This window comes from Aythya fuligula, chromosome 10, assembly GCF_009819795.1.
Source record: "Aythya fuligula isolate bAytFul2 chromosome 10, bAytFul2.pri, whole genome shotgun sequence".
Taxonomy (NCBI): domain Eukaryota; kingdom Metazoa; phylum Chordata; class Aves; order Anseriformes; family Anatidae; genus Aythya; species Aythya fuligula.
In genome coordinates this window covers 4,694,236-4,712,995 of record NC_045568.1, presented here as the reverse complement: position 1 = coordinate 4,712,995, position 18,760 = coordinate 4,694,236, and the positions used below count along the sequence as shown (strand labels likewise).

The window sequence follows — 18,760 nt, the reverse complement described above, 5'->3', positions numbered from 1 at the left end:
CGAGGAGCGGCTGAGGGAGCTGGGCTTGTTCAGCCTGGAGAAGAGGAGGCTCAGGGGCGACCTTATCGCTCTCTACAGATACCTTAAAGGAGGCTGTAGCGAGGTGGGGGTTGGTCTGTTCTCCCACGTGCCTGGTGACAGGACGAGGGGGAATGGGCTAAAGTTGCGCCAGGGGAGTTTTAGGTTGGATGTTAGGAAGAACTTCTTTACCGAAAGGGTTGTTAGACACTGGAACAGGCTGCCCAGGGAAGTGGTGGAGTCACCATCCCTGGAAGTCTTTAAAAGATGTTTAGACGTAGAGCTTAGGGATATGGTTTAGTGGGGATTGTTAGTGTTAGGTCAGAGGTTGGACTTGATGATCTTGAGGTCTCTTCCAACCTAGAAATTCTGTGATTCTGTGATACTCAGAATTGATGTTTCTTTCGGTGGCAGAACAACCTGAAAAGCCATGTTAATTTGTCTCTCTACTTACTGGAGTCACAGTATTTATTAGATGCTGTTTTCAGAAACAATTTGGGTATTAATTATTATCAATTTTCCTTGCTAGGTCATTCAGACCTGATTTTGTCCTTGTTCGACAACATTCATTCAGTATGGCAGAAAATGAAGATTTCCGAAACTTGATCATTGGGCTGCAGTATGCAGGCATCCCTAGCGTCAACTCCCTGGAATCCATCTATAACTTCTGTGATAAACCATGGGTGGTAAGTCTTGTACTGAAAAGTTCTGGTGCAGGCTTAGTGACTTCTGTTATTTGCTTGTTTAATTCATGCTTGTGTGACAAAATGCAAAGTCACAGAACAGTGAAACAATAGTGAAAGAAATAAAAAGGAAACTAATGTATTTTATTTTATTTATTTATTTATTTATTTTCCAAAGAGGCAGTGTTGGCAGTGTGGAGATGGAGAGAAAAATATGCACAGTACAAATAATGAAATAAGCGAGGAAACTAACGGAAAGCCTATTCGTTGCTAACATCCTTCCTCAAGTGATGAACATGTATTTATTCATAATTTGTGTGGGAAAAGCAAGCTGAGAATATTTTTCATATTTGTGGCTTTGAACATAATTTAAACAGACTTTTAGCCAGTATTTTCCTCCTGCCTGTGAAATTTTTGGGGATATGCTTCAGCAAGGAAATCTGAAGCTATTAGTTTCCTCATCTGAAAGCTCTTTTCATAACCTTGTGCATATGAGGTAGAAGTTAGTCTTTTTTCAGTTACACATAGAGTAACGAGGCACATTTGAGAATCACTGATATTTGCCACTTTTAGTGTAGATGCTATTTCAGCTTTTCAGTACATACTTTGTAGTGATGAAAGTAGAATTTGATGATCTTTTTAATTCATACTGGACTAGAGCTTAGTAGCAACAAGTTAAAATGCAGTGCTGTGAAAGATGATTATGGATGGTGCAATCACTTTGTTTAATAGATGTATTCAGTTGCCCAAGAGCTAATGAAACTTTAAAGAATACCACTTGTTATAAATAGCCAGTGATTCATAATTTTTTTCTTTTGATGTTTGGGTAAGAAAATAAGACTTTTCAGTATTTTTCACACCAAAATAAACTTTTACTATAATGATTTAATACTTTTTATTGCCTTGAAGATGTTTATTTTCTCAGATTAAATTTGAAAACCCGTATTAAAAAATTGTCAGCAGGTTTTCATATATATCTCTTGCAGCTAATTTTATCACATTTTTATGTTTCAGTAATGTACAGTGGGGAATAAATAATTAATAAAGCATTTATAAGTTTTCAGAATACATATTGTACATTGCTGAATCCATTATATTAGTACGTCATATTTTATATGCTGTGTGGCATTTCTTAATGCTTTGATTCATTGCATGCAGTAAAGTTGGGCAATGAAACAGTAACAGTAGCATATATATGCAATAACGATGCAGTAGAGAGAAACTGAATAATTTTTAATAGTCTTCTGGTAGCATTAGCGTCATAGCTGTTCTTTCACCAAACCAATATATGTTTCTTACAAATGGTCTCATTTCACAGAAAATCACTGTGCTGATTTTTTAGACCAGTAATAACTGGGATTGATTGGGTGTTATTGAAATATTTGCTATAATAATTGCTACAACTGCTTATCTTTGATTTTTTTTCAAATATTTTCTTTCTGTGCTTAAATTTCTGTACTTTAGCCAAGCCTCAATATGAATGACATTAAACTATTTTTTCAGCTAAGCTTATTTTATTCAAACATACAGAAGAATGATATTTTTTCCATTGAGATTTTCCTACCTTGCTGTTTCTGCATCTGACAGCCAAAATTTTTCATTTGAAATAGATTTTGCAGTCTCAGCAAAAGTCCATTTCACATCTCTTGGATACTTCCTCCCTAATAACTATCCTAGAGAAATTTTAAAGTATCAGACAGGTGACATGCTTCAAACTAGCGTTTCATGTTTTAATTTACTGCAACAGTTCCCTTCACAGAAGTTGTTTAATTTAAGGTATGTAATACAAAGAGGGCCTTAATTCCACGTTTTAACTACATGTAATGATAAGGTAAGCATGCAATCATGCAAGTGATTCCTATTACAAATTTATATCAGAATTATACATCAACTGGATCCTACTTTAAAAGAATGCAGACTTTTGATTTTGAGGACAAAAATAGTTTCTGTACAAACACAAGGTGGCTTGTTTAGGCTTTTAACTTGGACTTTACTGACTTCTGTTCTCACTGGTATAGACACCAGTATGTACGGGCATATTAATCCTAGACTATTGTGAAACCTTTATCAGGTTTGGGGATGGTAACCAATGCAAGAAGTCATGTAAACAGGTTTCAATTCATGTTCGGAGTAAATAGCTAATGGTTAAAAATCTGTTGATCCTTTGATTCAGCCAGTTTTGCTAATGTTCAAATAATGCAGCATAACGCAGGGACTGTTAGTTTTGCTAGTATTATCTTCTAGCTTGTTAGATTACATCCAACTCAAACATGCTACCTTGCCTATGTAAAATCCCTGCAGCAAACTGTAGTCTAGTTTTAGATGCTTTTCATCTCAGTGTGTGCTCCTCAATCATGCATAATGCTGACATTATGCATAAAAACCACTGATGCCTATAGCATGCTTCTAGATGTACTTCAGGCAGGTAGATCAATAAGTGTTCCGTAGTGTTAAAATGGCATGTATTTAAGCTGAACTAGAAAACATAGTTAAATTGTAACTAGAGGGGAAAAAACAAAGCAAACCAAAAACTAGCAGAATTATTCTGTTATTTCCTTGCTCAGAAGTGAGTTCAACATATGCAGCACTGTTTAAAGCTTTTGAACCACCTACTATTCTAATATCTTATTATACACCGAACTTCATGCTTGGGTGAAACTGAATTTGTACGTTTGCAGATAAATACGTTTTCTTATTTAAATCCTTGTCTTACTCATCATGGTTTAAATATCAGAATAGATAGTGATTCTGATTGCATTTTATGTTACTCAGTCTTAACATTGATATGAAAAGAAAAGTAGTTTCCACTTCATACATATATGTACTTTTTGTAAAGTACATCCTACTGTCAGAAAGTATTTCAGAAAGCATATTCAGCAGTCATGAGTGTCCATGTCAATTTTGCAGTAGTGTGAATAAGCAAACGAGCTTAGACTGACCATAGATTAGGCCCATCCTCTTCATACCACATAAAGGATGCCTTTCTGGATGATTCCCTTGTTAGAAAGGTTGATTTGTTGTTTTTATGAAAGGTATTTCTATAAAAATATAGAAATAAAAATTCAAAAATGTTAAAAAGAAAAGTAGAACTCTAGATAAAGCCATAAATCACCATCTTTATTAATTGATGAGAACTACATTAACCCTCCAAGTAAAATTTCAGTGGCAGAAGTAAATCACAATTTCTATAATAGCAGAAAGAGACAGGGCAACGGTGTCCGATGCAATGGGACTTTAAAGGTAGATTTTTTTTTTTTTTTTTTGAATTAGCCAGGGCCACCAATTGCACATATTTAAATAAGTGTAAAATGAGGAGTAGTATAGAATTGGTGGAAGGGAAAGTCAGTATGGGTAGGCTACAATTATAAAAGGACTGTGGGATAAAATAAGGGTTAGAATCCAAAATACAATATCTTGTTTGTTTTTTTTTTTTTTTTTTCCTTAATTTGCTGTACTTCACAGTATCAGGTCTTTGCTTTTATTAGAACCTATAGCACAGCATTTTTTTTCTACTCTGAGGACAGATTCACAACCTACATTAAAAACTGAAGCACCTGCCCAAAATTTTTAGGTAGAACTCTTTTCACATTGTGTCTGCAGACATAGTTTTCTATGTCATTGCCAGTAGGCAGGCAGTATTTAATCTAAGATATATTATCAAAAGATGGGGATGTGAGAAGGTTGCTAGAAACATGGTAAAAATATTTTTAAAATAAAGTCTTAAAGCCCGTGTTTTCTAGTGTTGGGACATATATTATTCCTTCAAATGCAAGTCAAAAGTTCAAAGCACCATATAACTCTCTAAAAATTTAGGATGCTAGCAACTGTGGCAAAGAAAATATTGAATTGAATGTTTGTGGTGAAATGTTTGCATACTGAAATATGTTAATGATTTGGAATTATCACAGTACTCCTGTTATATCACTTCTGTTATAATACTTACCACCTACCTCATGAAAAAATCATGATCCTGGCTTTTGAGATGTATTCTACTTAAATGTTAGTAAGAATTTCAGAAAGATACTTACCTAGTATGGAAGCAAGGCTTTTATAAATAGACACTATTGGTTGCTACTAAGCAAATGCAGAGCTGTGGAAGAAATTTTTAAAGGTCTTTATCTACTTCATTGGAATGTTTCCTTGCATTGTCATGTTGCAAAATCATAGTCATCCCATACTTATGATTAGTGCTGGGGAAATGTTATTTTAAAAAATAGATCCAGTGTATTGGGTTGATTTTTTAAAAAATACTTTTCTTCTGTCCTGCATGCATCCTTTTGCATGTTTCCTGTTAGGATTTCTGTGAAGTATTCTTGCTTAAATGTTTGCATTAAGCGAACCCTGCTCTTGGTTTTTACTTTCAATTGTAAGTATTGGTAGGAGTATAGTAATTCCACAAATTCACTCATACTGTAAAAAATTGGCCAATAAATGGGCTCATACAGTGAGATGGAATTAACTGGTGACGTCAGTAAAGACTCTAACTCTGACATTCTTGTCAGGGACTGTAAGGTTCAATGTCCATATCTGCTATAAAGAGAACATTTTATTACAGTTCAACCTTGACTATGATATACTAATTATGTGCATTACAGTAGCTGGATTGCTGTCTATAGGTTCAGATAGTGGTAAGTGTTTTAACAGTGCAGAGATAACAGAATTGCAGCAATTCTACCGACCACAGTTATATGTTCCAAGTCCAATCTCATTATAGCAGTTCTGTTTCCTTTGCTGCAGAGGAAAAATGTAGTATCATTTGTGGCTGGCTGCAAATCTGTTCTTTTGTTAGCATGCCTTGGGAGGCTACTTAGAAACTGTTGGTTTAGACAGCTTCCAGGATCCACTGATATGTTAATTACTCACTTCTGGTGAAGGAGATGGTACAACCTACAACTTGATAATGGGTCTACAATAAGCTCATTTGTGAGCTTCATGACCTTAGCTTGCTGCCAGGTTGGTGGAAGTCTGTGTTTAACTTGAAATGCTGACTTGATATAATCACAGAGGGGATGTAGAAGCTCACGTTAGCATGCCAAGCTACTGTGTAGTCATAACAGCTTGTGAAGAGAGATCTGTCACTTCATGGATGAGAAACCTGGGTGTTGAGCAGGTTTAGCCTCTAAAGAAGAAAACTTCGTCACATAGTGACAAAGTGCTACATCATTCTCTGGTTCAGCAATGTAGGACATAAAGAAAAACAAAAAAAGTGTTTTTTGGTCAATAGCTGGCAGAGTAGAATTAAGACTCAGAAGACAGACTTGTCTGTATTTTAAAGATATCTGAAAGATTCTGGCATTTTTTATGTAGAGTTCCAGATGTGAACCCATCTTGTACTGAAACACCTTCAAAAGATCACTGGGACTTTGCTTCATTGTAGGAATTTTTTGCTATTAAGGATTTCAAATGCCAGAGAAGTATGATAGAACACTCTGTTATGCCAAAAGTGATTTCCTCACTCATCTGCACTCAGTCTGAGGGAAGGCTGATCATGGCTTTTCCACTTATAAAGATCACAATTCTTTTCCACTATTATAAAGATCACAATTCTTCTGTGTGTCTTTTCCTACAGTTTGTGAGTGGATATCTAAGTAGGTTTTTTGCAAGTTAGTTGATTTTTTTTTTTTATCATGCTCCATTTGCCAAGCTTACGTAATGCTGTGCCTACATGTATTGTGTTTTACTTTGTTTCTTTTGCAGATGATTTTCCCCTTATCTGTCTTCCTCTTTCTTGTATTGAACACTTTCTCTGTCCTCACCTTCCTATTTTTTTTTTTTGTTTGTTGGAAGGTCTGTTTTGACTGTCCTTTGCTGCTTTCTGATGGTATTATAGCGTGCTAACTTGCCAACTCCCCTAACTTGTTTTCTCCTTCATGTGTTCTGTAAGAAGTTGTCCCCTTGTGCCTTTCCAGCCTTCGAGATATACTTTTATAATCTGAGCAACAGACTGGGGCACTGGCAGGAAAGTTGTAGACACTCTGCAGGGAGGAGCATATAAAAGAAATGAGCTCTGTTCATTCCAGCTTCCTGTTGACAGAAATTATTGAAACTATGCCAATAGGCAGACACAGCCACATAGATGAGTTTCAATATTGTGTCAAAGTATCTTCTGGAGAACGAATAACAGATAAAAATGAATGTGCATAAGAATAAAAGCCTTGAATATCTATTTACTGTAAATCTACTTCTATGAGTGACCCTTAAGTGCTATTTTACATCTGTTTTAGTGAAAGAACATAAAAATTTCCCCAAAAATTGTTGCACTGTAAGAAAATTCTGTGCTCACTAACAAGAGTAAGATATGTACAGTAATGCTGAACAATGGTTTAGAATCTGGTTGTTGTATTTCTCTATATCCCAGAGGGATTTTTTAATTGAAGGTCAGAGCTAAAAAATGTGTCCCTAAAATTGGGTTCAACACAAATTTGGGAAGAAGTTTAGGGATATTAAAATTTAATATCTCTTATACATTATAAATCTTAGAAATGTTCAGACCTGTGCTATACTTAATTTTATATATTTCATGAAATGAAACCCGGAACCAGCACTAAACTTTCTTGTTTCAACCATTCTGGCAAGATTGATCTACCTGATAGAAAATGTTGGGGACAGTGGACAGCCAGAATATGGAAATACGTAGATCCCACCCACACTTTTCCTACCTTTACACTTTAGGAAGCTAATACAGCAAAAAAAAACCAGCTCCTTTCTTTCACTTCAGGACTGCAAGTCAGGTGCTGCCCTTCTCTTTCCCAGGCATTGAAGAATTGTTTTTTCAGGCACTAGGCACAATCGTATGACTGGCAAAGTCTGAAGAGCTTCATGTCATAATGTGTGACATCTCCTCAGCAAATTCAATTTACCTATTTGCAAACATTTACACAAAGGGAGGAGGTGTTTTAAAACCATTTTCTGTGTCTCTTATTCATATAAAGGGTATTCCATAGGACAGCCAGAGAACAAACTGTCCACATGTGGTATTCTTCCAGCCCTGATCCAAGCAGAACATTAAATGTAAAAACTGTAGTTTAATTCTCCGTCAGCCAATGAAGATTTTGGCCTCTTTGCTCAGTCTGCCAGTTAAAGCAAAACATGTTGATGGATTTGTAGTGCAAGAGCTGAAAGTAAATTCACAAAACTGTGTCAGAAGGAAAGTAAAAGCATTTTAAACTCTTTGGTCAAAAGTAATTTACTAGCAACTTTGAACACTACATTGAAGCAAAGTACATAATTATTTATTTAAATATGTAACAGAAATCTACATACATACACAACAGTGTGATTTCCTCTAGGTACCTACTTATAGAGATATTTAAGTTTATTCCTGCAATAAAAATGGAATATTATGGTCTTGCTTAATTTTGCTTTCCTAAAATAAGTAAGCTCCCTTGAAATTCCTTGAAAACAGCAGAGACCCTTAAATAATGAATATAGTAAAGTGTAGTGGTGATTTGACTTCTGTTCCAAACAGCACGTAACTCTTACAGTTCTGTATTCATCGATCCTTGCCTGAACTATGAAGTACTTTATATATAAACTGAGTATATACTTTTCCCTTTGAGAAGCATTTACTCTCATGAAGTACTATTTTAATGCAGGAGTAGGTTCAGATTTTTTACTTCATTGCTGAATTTTTATGGTAGGTTGTTGTCACTTTGCCCTGCTCTTCTCTGCACTAAAGAGCAGCAGTGGGAGGTCTTGACATCCATTGCAGACTTTCATTGCCTTGAACATTTCCAGTGGCAGAAAATTGAAACAGACTTTTAATCATTTCTTAGCTTATTCTGAAAGAAGCTATGTTTAAATAAAGGTTTTAAAATTAATCTGAAAACCAGGACTGTGAAGCTGGTGTTTGTATCCCTTGTATATCTGCTGTTCCTTGTATAGAGTTGAAATTCAAAAACCCGCTTTTGTTCTTGCTTAAGTCAAATACCAATAATTGAAGACCAGTCTTAATATTTATTTGAAAAGCAAACCTGTGTGATATATTCCCAATTAAAGTACCTTAGATGATAAACTAGCCAAAAACTAGGCAGAGATTATATCTGTTTTTCATATATGGACATGGTCACTCAGGCATGGGGAAAATCTGGGGGCTAGAAGCCCGTTCTTGCAAGGAATTTGTGAGCCATCTGGGAAACTCCCTTCCATTGTGCTGCCTCCCTTGCCACAATCCCCACTCCTTCCTGTTCCCTCCCTCCCTCTACACAAGCATAACTGTCCCACATTATCTTCAAATATTCCACCAGTGCTACTATTGCTATCTGATTTCCTCGTGGTCATTCCTTTATGTTGAGTTTCTATTCTTAGCTCCAGTTCACATCTGAAAGGGATGCAAAGTGGACTTGTTCTCATTGGTTTTACAAAGTCTAGTAACTATGAAACTATTTATAAATTTTTGTGAAGTCTAGAAACTATGAAATAGTTTCTTCTCTAGTTTACTGTTCAAACTGCAACAGAGCATAGCATAGTTTGGATGCTGGCCACCTCAGAGAAGTCCTGTGACTTTATGTGCTGTACTTGAAAGAGATCATGTTTGCCAGTCCTGCCTGGGGGATGGCATTCTATCATTGAGCTTTGTCAAGGGATAATTTGAAAAAAAAGTTTATTGATTTTCCTCATCTTGCTGAGATGCAACAGGAAGCATCTCAGGTCAGGAAAGTCCATGTAAGAAGCCCAATTTGACTGAGTTTGAATTCTGTAAACAAAGTTGTATAACACATGCTTGTGTTTCTCATCTTGAGAAAGAGAAGAAAAAAAAAAAAAAAGTAATTTATATATTTAGGCAGTTTTAAAATGAGGTTTACTTTTTCAACAGTTGCACACATAAATAATGCATTATTTCTGAAAATATCTTCATATCAAGACACCTGAAGACCTGCACAAAATTTAACTACATGAATCCTTATCAATGACATGGGAAAGCTATATATGCAAAACTGAGTTTGCATTACAGAATAGATTTCTTCATATTCTACTGTGAAGTTTCAGTGAATTCAATATTTTATTTTTTTTTTTAAAGTAACTATTTTAACTGGAAAATCTCAGGATCTTAGCATCTTAGGGAAGAAAAACAATCATCATCAACAAAAAAACAACCATACTACACAATAAAACCTTTATTGTAGCAAGACTCAACCCCTTCTGAAAAGTGTTTAAGCATACGCCCAAGTCCTATTAAAATAAACAGGTGCACAAATGTTTCCTTGAACAGGACACTGAACTCGATGTTCCCATTATAGTGGAATCTACTACACATTCTTATTGCTGCCAAGTGCACCCAAGAAAGAGTTCTCATAGCTTTTATTTGAATGACTTAGTTCAATAAAATCTTGTTTATCTCTGTAAATTTTCATTTTAAAATAAAAAGTTCCAGAATGGCTCTTGATCTAGACCTTATGGTATGACTTTTTGCTAATTCTTTTCTAACAAACATGCCTAGATCTGTTTCTGTTTTATGCTCATAGCTATTATTCTTTCTTTTTAATCCTCAAGTCTCCTTTAATTCTCACTTTCCTCACTGTTTACACATTTTGTCACCTCTTCTTTCATCAGCCAAGGTGGTTCTTATTGCCAGATGCCTTGCTACCCAACTTTGCAAGCCAAGATGAAATATTTTTCTGTCTGTCAGTGATCCTTTTTCTTTTTTTCTTTCCTTTTTTTTTTTTTTTTTTTTTTTTTTGGTAACATCCTGCTTTTCTAATCGTTGGATAATTTATTTTTTTTCGTCTCGTGGGTGCACTGATAGTTCGTACGTGAGAGCTCTGAAGTTTTTCTAAGGGTGTGAGTTTCTTGTGTGTGTGTCTTGTAGAAATTCCTAATAACTTGTACATCTTGTCAGATGTGAAACTATTCCTGCAGTTATTTGCAGCCATGATTACAACTGGAGAGATGTACTGCTCAGAAGAGAGGTACTCAAACTGTAGAAGAGGTGCAGAAGCCAAATAAATGCCTTCAGAAATTCTGGGTAATGTAGAGTGGAGACACCCAAATGTTTCAGGGAAGGGTCAACACAAACCACGCAGCCTTAACAGCTTCATCTCAGTAGATGCAGACAGACACCCCAGAGGGTAAGGAGGGAGCTGGAGATAAAGGAGCTGAGGAAGTATCAGCTACAGTCAAGGGGGGAGGGAAGGAAGGAAGGAAGTGATACCATTAGTCCCAGAGTGATGGGTCAAGCACCAGGACTCGAAGACAAGATAGTGGGGGAGGGCACCTCAACTTGGTGAGGCAGAGATCATCACCAATGTTTACATGTGAGGCTCGGCTACAAAAGGGTTGGGAAACAACTCATCTGTGTTATAAAATTACTGCTTGAATTGTGATGCGGGTTCCCTATAACTTATCTTTCCATTCATAGTCCAACTGTATTCTTTGGCTTTGAATAGTAATAATGGAAAACTACTGGAGGAACATCAAGTTCTTTTGTCAGTTCCCATCTTTTATGTATTCTGTTAATATGCCCAAACTGATTTGTAGGCAATGTTTCATTGTTACGTTGCCATGTCAAACTTTGAATTCACTTTGAAAGTTTGAATACTTTCATTAAGTTGTCTGTCAGATCCTGCTGACAGAAAGAAGTACTTAAGTTACCGTCAGCAGACTCTTCTCCTTGATTCTTATGTTAAGTATCAAATAGCAAATCAAATGTGGATATACCCGGCCTTCTGGAAAAGTATTCAATGTTTGCTAAATCATAATAGAAGAAATGTTGGCCAGTCATAACAAAGAACCAATATTATGAAGAGCATAAAGAAACGCAGATACTACTTAGGTAATAATTTAAAAAATCAGTACAAGAAAGTATCAACACGAAACTGTAAAAATAAAGCATGGTGAAAAATCTTTGTTAAATTCACTCCCACAGAGTGCATGTGTCAGATATACCCTTCCAGGCACTTCCACACAGTTACTTAATTTATTTTCCCTCTGAAGTGTTTACAAGTGTTTGTTTCTCAGTCTGCTGGCCAACAAGGACCCTGATATGTTTGTACTAGTGATGCTGAGCCTTTTAACTTTTGAATGTCTCTTATGAGGCAATATTTTTTTCCTGGAATGACCAGCCATGTTTCTAAGCCTCAGCCTAAAAATGGTTTTAGAACATTTTTCAAAGTGCTGTGTGAAGGAGGATTAAAAAACAAAGAAAAACCTTCCATGTGTCATTTTCTCTAATAACTTCCTCTAATAGAAATGTAATGTAAATCAGCCTATAATGTAAACCAGCTTGTATTCAAGATTCAAACCCCGCAAGAGATATCTGCATGTCATTATAGGGAAAATGGAGCTTTTCTGTACTGAAAGGGAAAATCCAATTGCAGCAGTCCCATCCATGCTCACATGTAGTGGTGTGTATGTTCAGGCATCGCTTACTCAGGTGTGCAGTTCATAGAGAAATACTAGCAACCTCTACAGCATTTCCTTGGGAAGCTATTTTTCATCAATGCTTAGTCTTACAACAGAATGAGTTAAGATTTTTTGCTCAGGTGGCCAAGAAGGCCAACAGTATCCTGGCTTATAACAGAAATAGTGTGGGAGGGAACTGATTCTCCCTCTGTACTCAGCTCTGGTGAAGATGTTGCTCAAATACTGTGTTAAGTTTTGAGGCACTCACTACAAGAAGGACACTAAAGTGCCACTGGAGAGTGTCCAAAGAACACTGGAAGCTGGAGAAGGGTCTAGAGAACAAATCTTATAAGGGGCAGCCAAGGAACCTGTTTTCTTTTAGCCTTGAGAAAAGAAGGCTTGGGGAGACTTTAACAAGCTCTGTGATTACCTTAAAGGAGGCTATAGCAATGTGGGGATCAGGCTTTTCTCCCAAGCACCAAGGAGGAAATGTCCTTAAGTTGCACCAGGGGAGGTTTAGGTTGGTTATTAGGAAAAACTTCTTCACTGAAAGGGTTGTGAAGTATTGGAACAGGCTGCCCAGGGAAATAGTTGAGTCACCAGCTCTGGAGGTATTCAAAAACGTGTAGATGTAGAGCTTAGTGACATGGCTTAATGGTGGACTTGGCAGTACTAGGGTACAGGTTGGACTAGATGATCTTAGAGGTCTTTTCCAACCTAAACGATTCTATGATTCTAAGTATACAGTAGCATGAAAATTTTATTGTGTCTTAACATTTGATCAACATAGCAACCCAATCTTCAAACTGTCCTGCATCATCTACTTTTAGGTAATACATGCTCACAGAAAACTGGCAGCAATAATGACTATTAATATCATATTAGAAACTTTGAAATTTTATTTTAGTAACTTCACCCACAGGCATTGATATATTTAGTATCATGTTTAATATATTAGGTAAAAGGTAAATTTATCATGAGAATACAGAAGTGTTTACATCTCAGCAAAGTTAAATCTCAAGTAAAAGGATGATTTTTTACAACAGAGGGATTCAAAAAGAGTTCACATAGAAGTTTTCCTGTTTCTCTACTGCTAGAGAATCCCAACTCATCTGGACTTGTGAGTCCAGGGAATTTTGTGATCACTTAAGTGATCATGCAGTATTAGATGGCGGGTTGGAGTTCTTCCACTGTTAGTAGAAATAAGCCTTGTAAAAGGCACAGATAGTGAATACTCGCAATGAAGGAAAATCTCTGACAGAAAAGGTCTTATAATACGTAGCCAAGGGTTACTTCCCTACTAGGCAACAACTGTACAGGCCAATGTGAAGTAGTTTGTTGCATCAATATTTTATTCAGCGTACCAGGAACTGGGACGGACAATGCTATATATCCTTCAATCTGGCAAGAGAGACTAGAAAATTTCTGGAATTAAAAGTAACAAAAAGCACCATCTGGAATAACCTGTTGTAAATATATCTAATTATTTTTAAGGGAAGAGTTTCGCCAGTTTGTTCAGGAAAAAATATGAGCATTTCAGGGATGACATGCTTGCAATTAGGTACATTTTAAACTCATCTAAAGTGATAATTGAAGTAATTACTCAATCTTTAGGAAGTTAACAGAGTGGGTTTTTTATAAGTGTTCACTGATTTGGTACAGTACAATATATGCAGTCAAAGGTATAGTGTTCCATTCTTAGTGTAATGAAACCCCATAAAGCTTTTATATGAAGTCAAAAAGACTAAGCGTTTCACTTCGTTAAAAAGTCACTAAGTCACTAACCATGTTTTTGACTAATTATTTCTTCTTATCTATACCATGCTTAATTGAGAGAAAAAGTGCAGCTGTTCCTATCCTATCCTTTTTTGGAGGCACAATATGCAGGCCAATATGAAAACTTTTAAAATAAGGAGAGTTGAAATTACAAGGAATGCTACAAAATCCAAGTATTATCCTTTAAAAAAAATCTGAAAAGCATAACTATATGTACCTGAGAATCACCCTCCTAGAGATGAAAATAACAAAGTTATTAAATTTGAAAATGAAAAAATATTTCTTTTTATTTTTCCCATAGATGTTGAAAAGTCTCCTGCTGAAACATTAGGCACTATGAAATTGTATTGTTATATAATTGGTAAAAACAACAACAACATCAACAACAAACAGGGTTCTTGGCATACATATGAAATACTTTACTTAGATATTGTGTAGCTCTGCCAGTGTTTTCTATTTCATAAACATCCTGTATCTGAAAACATTCAGCATAGGATTAGATAATAATTCAGTAGCTTATCATCTGAAAAGTTCTTGCTCAGGTAAGGATTTGATGAATCTTACTGTGATTTAAAGGCATAACTTAAAGATAGATTAGTTAGTGCAGTAAAATGATCTTCAAAACATAATAAAAGCAGAACATTAATTTGGTTAACTTAATGTATTCTATACTTTTTCTTTTCTTCTTCTTGGAGAAGGTCTTTAAAAAGTCATATCAGACTTGTTAGTGTAGTTTTCAGCAGACCTTTAAAACCTAGTCTGGATAGAAAAGCAGAAAAGGCGGAGGGTGGTATTCCATTTCCACATATTTGTAAGGCCTGTGTAGCTCCTGAACCGTCCATACAGAGCAGAATTTTCAGAAGTGGTCTTTTGCTTCTGTCTGTGTAACTAATGATTTTTTTTTGGTTCTCTCCTTTACCTCAGGAAATTTAAACCTACTTTTCCAATGTGCAATTTCATAGCTTAATTACTGGATTATAGGGTACTTCAGGCAATATGTTACAGGTGGGTGGTACTATTTTAAGTAAATAGACATTCAGCGGTATTGATCTGAAATAGAGCTTTCTTACCTCTTCAGCAAATGTCATAATCCCCACAGAGTGTCACTTTCTCACTCTTTTGTTTGCTTTCAGTGAAAATGGAAAAAGATCAGGAAAGAATCACAGGAGATTCCATGAATTTTTTAAAGTATTTTAAAGATAGATTTACTACTGAATAGATCTATTTTAACAAGATAGTTTGGTAAAAATCACATATTTCATAGGCAGTATTTCCTTTTGAAATTTTAAATTTGGATCTTGGATAAGAACAGGAGTAAGTTGTCAGGAATTCTGTTCGCAAACCACCTTATTTTGGTAGCTGTGATAATATTTCCTTTCCTTGAGGTCTGTTTTGTACGGTACACTGTCCAGCTAGAAGTTCTTAGGTTTCTGGTGAAAACTACTCATCATTAAGGTATTTTCCACTGGCCTTCAAAATTTAAATATGTGTTTTACCAAACCTAAGTAAACACCACTAAATTAAATAAAATCTCTATGCCAGCTGGATATGCAATGCAAAGCTTTCATCATTTATTTATTTATTTATTTTTTCCGTTTAAATGCTTCTTGCTAGCCCTGTACTCTCAATTACATTAACAGAGTAGGTATTGGATCAAACCATATCATGGACAGAGTTGTATTGTTCTTTGCTTTTTTCCTGTTTGTAACCAGCAAATCCCACTGTTCAAACTGTTGTGCTAATTTGTTTATGTCTCATGTTGGCATAATGACAATTAAACACATCATGGGCATGTACAAGCCAGAGCTTTGGAGTCTTGAAACAATAGTGGTCTTCTGACTGCCAGTAGTCTTGCTCCCTAGAAAAATCATTTGCTAAGCTGTGATTTCAAGTGTGACTTGGTTTTTAAACTGCTATAACAGAAGAGTTGATCAGTTCACTAAAGAGGACAGCCCTTGAATACATTCCTATTTTAAAAAAGATTGTGTCTTTGTGTTTAGATGTTGCTTTGCTTTCTGTGTTTTTACTACTTTCTACATTATAGATAGCGAGGATATGTGTTGGGGAAAAAGACCAGAAAGATGAAATGTTAATAAAATGTTAGTAAAACTGCCAATAACCTAACTATTTAAATTATTAACATTGTTGACTGGAGGCAGTGATAGAATGGTTATGTGGCTATGGCACGTGGCTGGAGCCTCAGAAATCAAGTCTTGATTTCTCTTCATCTTGTCTGTTTCCCAATTTTGCAAAATAGCATTTCAATGTCGGTAAGATGCCAGAGGCTAAATTAATGTGGAATATATCTTATCTTAAGATTGAAGATGGTAGAAATGCAGTGTTATAATGGTTTTATCACAAAATCAGCTTAAAATATGGAAAATATGATGTATCTGAAAATCAGTATTCCGATTTATTGTATTTTCTGTCAGTGTGAGGATTGACTCTTAGAAGTATTGCTGTTTGTTTTTTTATATGTCGTAGCTTGGGTGAATTAAAAAGATGTGTATGAGAGAGAGAGGGAGAGAGAAGTGTACAATGTTTAAGTGTATTTTATGCTAATTATTGAACATGGAAAAGAAGCAACACAACAGCATGAGAACATTTCAGTAGAATGTGATTTCTCTCCTAAGATTTTGTTTTGTTTTCCCTTGTTTTACAGTTTGCCCAGCTGGTGTCTGTCTACAAATCTCTAGGTCCAGAGAAGTTCCCTTTAATTGAGCAAACGTTCTATCCAAATCATAAGGAAATGGTACGTGCAAATACCAATACTAAATTAACTTAATGTCTCTGTAAAATAGGAACTGTAAACACACATGACCTATTTCTTCCCTTTACTGTGCATTAAAAATAAATAAATAAATGTTGGAAGCTTTTAGAGGGGTGAGACTTGGTGACCACTTGAAAACATTTTGGTGGTTAACTGGAAGATTTTCCTATTTGAAGGTAGTCATTTTCAGCTAATCAGCTTCAGATAAATATTAAAGAGATTAAATGGTTATAAAGACACACAACAACTGTTAACGTGCAAGGGGAACTTTTATGGTTTGTTTCAAACCAATTCTTTATGTTATGTTTCAAGTGTCTATTATCTGTGTTGATGATGTACCTGTAACTGAGGAACTTCATCTAAAATCAGGGTGTTTATGATTTGTATCTTCTTCATATACCTGAGCTGACATAATTTGATTCGCAGTCTTTTATACATATAAATGTAGTCATGAAAGTGGCACTCATAATCCTCACTTACTTTATTTTTTCTTAGAACAAAATTATTCTAGAGATTTTAGGTCTAAGTGAACACCTTTATCCTCAATAGTTTTTGAAGACACATAGGAATAGGGTGCATCACTGTCACTGTTTTCCCAGAACTGTTCCTGAGCGTGTAAATAACATAGTTTTCTACTTATAGATGAACATACAACTGTGATTATATCTGTGCCTGCGTATGCAGGATATACATGAACCAAAAAAGACATCATTTCTTACACTGCACACGTTTTTTTCTTTCTTATGCTTTCTAAACAGAAATTCTTTCCTGAGTATATATTTTTTTCAAAGGGAAATATTTTCAGCACTGAGAAACTAGAAGGAGTTTATTTGCTGATTAAATAAACAAGTATAAAGACATCAATTATTTTTAGTGGATAATCCTGATCTTGCCATTCCACATCTATCACACAGCTGTGATTAAAGTGCATCAATTACTATTGCAACATCATGATAAAATACATTATTTGTTTATTTAAGGTCCCCAAGGTGTAATTGCTGTGTGTCTGTCTTGAGACTGACTAACACTTCATTGTTGTAGGTGCATCTAAGGCTTTCCAAGTTCTCTTCCTTGTTCCCTTTAGACTATAAACTCACAGAATTTACTCTCCTTTTGTCACATATGACACTTAGGAAAAGAGCTATCACCACAGGTACATATTTAGAACGTTTGCTACATAGACATTTTGGAGAGCCAAAGGAGAATGGTTATTTATCTGGAGCAGCAGAGCTAAGTATTGGATAACCAATACTTTGGGAAGATGTTTTTGTTAATGGATTTGTCAGGAAAATATACAACTTTATAAAATTTATATTTTTCTAATGCAAAAGAAGAATTTTATGCCTTGGGGATTCTTTGGAACAGGTGGAGCAGAATTACAACTTTTGTTTTTCAATACGTTTTTTCTAAATAATAGTGAGTTTTATATCTGTTTTCCTGAGAATGGCCAAGATTAAAGCTGTTTCATATTTTTCTGCACAAAATATATTGTTTTTCATTATTTTATCAGCTACTAGTCACTATTTTATTGAAAAAGTGGGCTTTTTAATGCATTTCTAAATTGTAATACATAGAACAAGGAAAATTTCCTATAATTTGGACCAAGAATTTCTGTTTGAGATTGAAATTTTTATGTAGTATCATCATTTCTAGAGAAAAGTTCTTTCAAGATCTACCTGTTAAATTGCAAACTACTGTCTTGAACAACTCGTTGAACAGAAATTCAGTAATAGAACACAAACAAGAAAATGTCTGTATGAGTTTATATGGCACATTTTGCTTGTTAACATAATATAAGAAATATTTGAGTGTTTTTCCCCCTCCTCCCTTATTTTTTTTTTTTGTTGTTCTACATTGCTTATTAATGTCTGAACTGATTTGTCTTTTGTTTGAACTTTTGAATGCTAGTATTCTCCATGTCTGAGATAAAGATGTATATATATTTGCATATTTCTACTCAGTGAATGTTACATCTAGAGAAACTAATCCCTATGTCAGTATTGCATTGCCATACATTGTTCAAAGGTGCTGTAACATCTGATTGTGTTGAAGCTCATTCATATGATTTTTCCTTCTGATGAAATTCTCAGGGAACTTTATGACTTGAAAAATAATCAGGCAGCTTGGTATCAGATAGCATTTTAATTGAATTTCCAGAATGGGTGGTAAGATT

General features: G+C 35.2%; 1 protein-coding gene across 1 annotated transcript in view; it reads left to right on the top strand.

Moving 5' to 3' along the window:
- The window catches only part of SYN2 (synapsin II), a 180,913-nt gene that overhangs the window by 73,741 nt on the left and 88,412 nt on the right, over positions 1–18,760 (top strand). The window contains exons 4-5 of the mRNA XM_032194140.1: positions 548–704; positions 16,480–16,569. Coding sequence (XP_032050031.1) covers positions 548–704; positions 16,480–16,569 — 247 coding nt within the window. The remainder of the gene's footprint in view (positions 1–547; positions 705–16,479; positions 16,570–18,760) is intronic.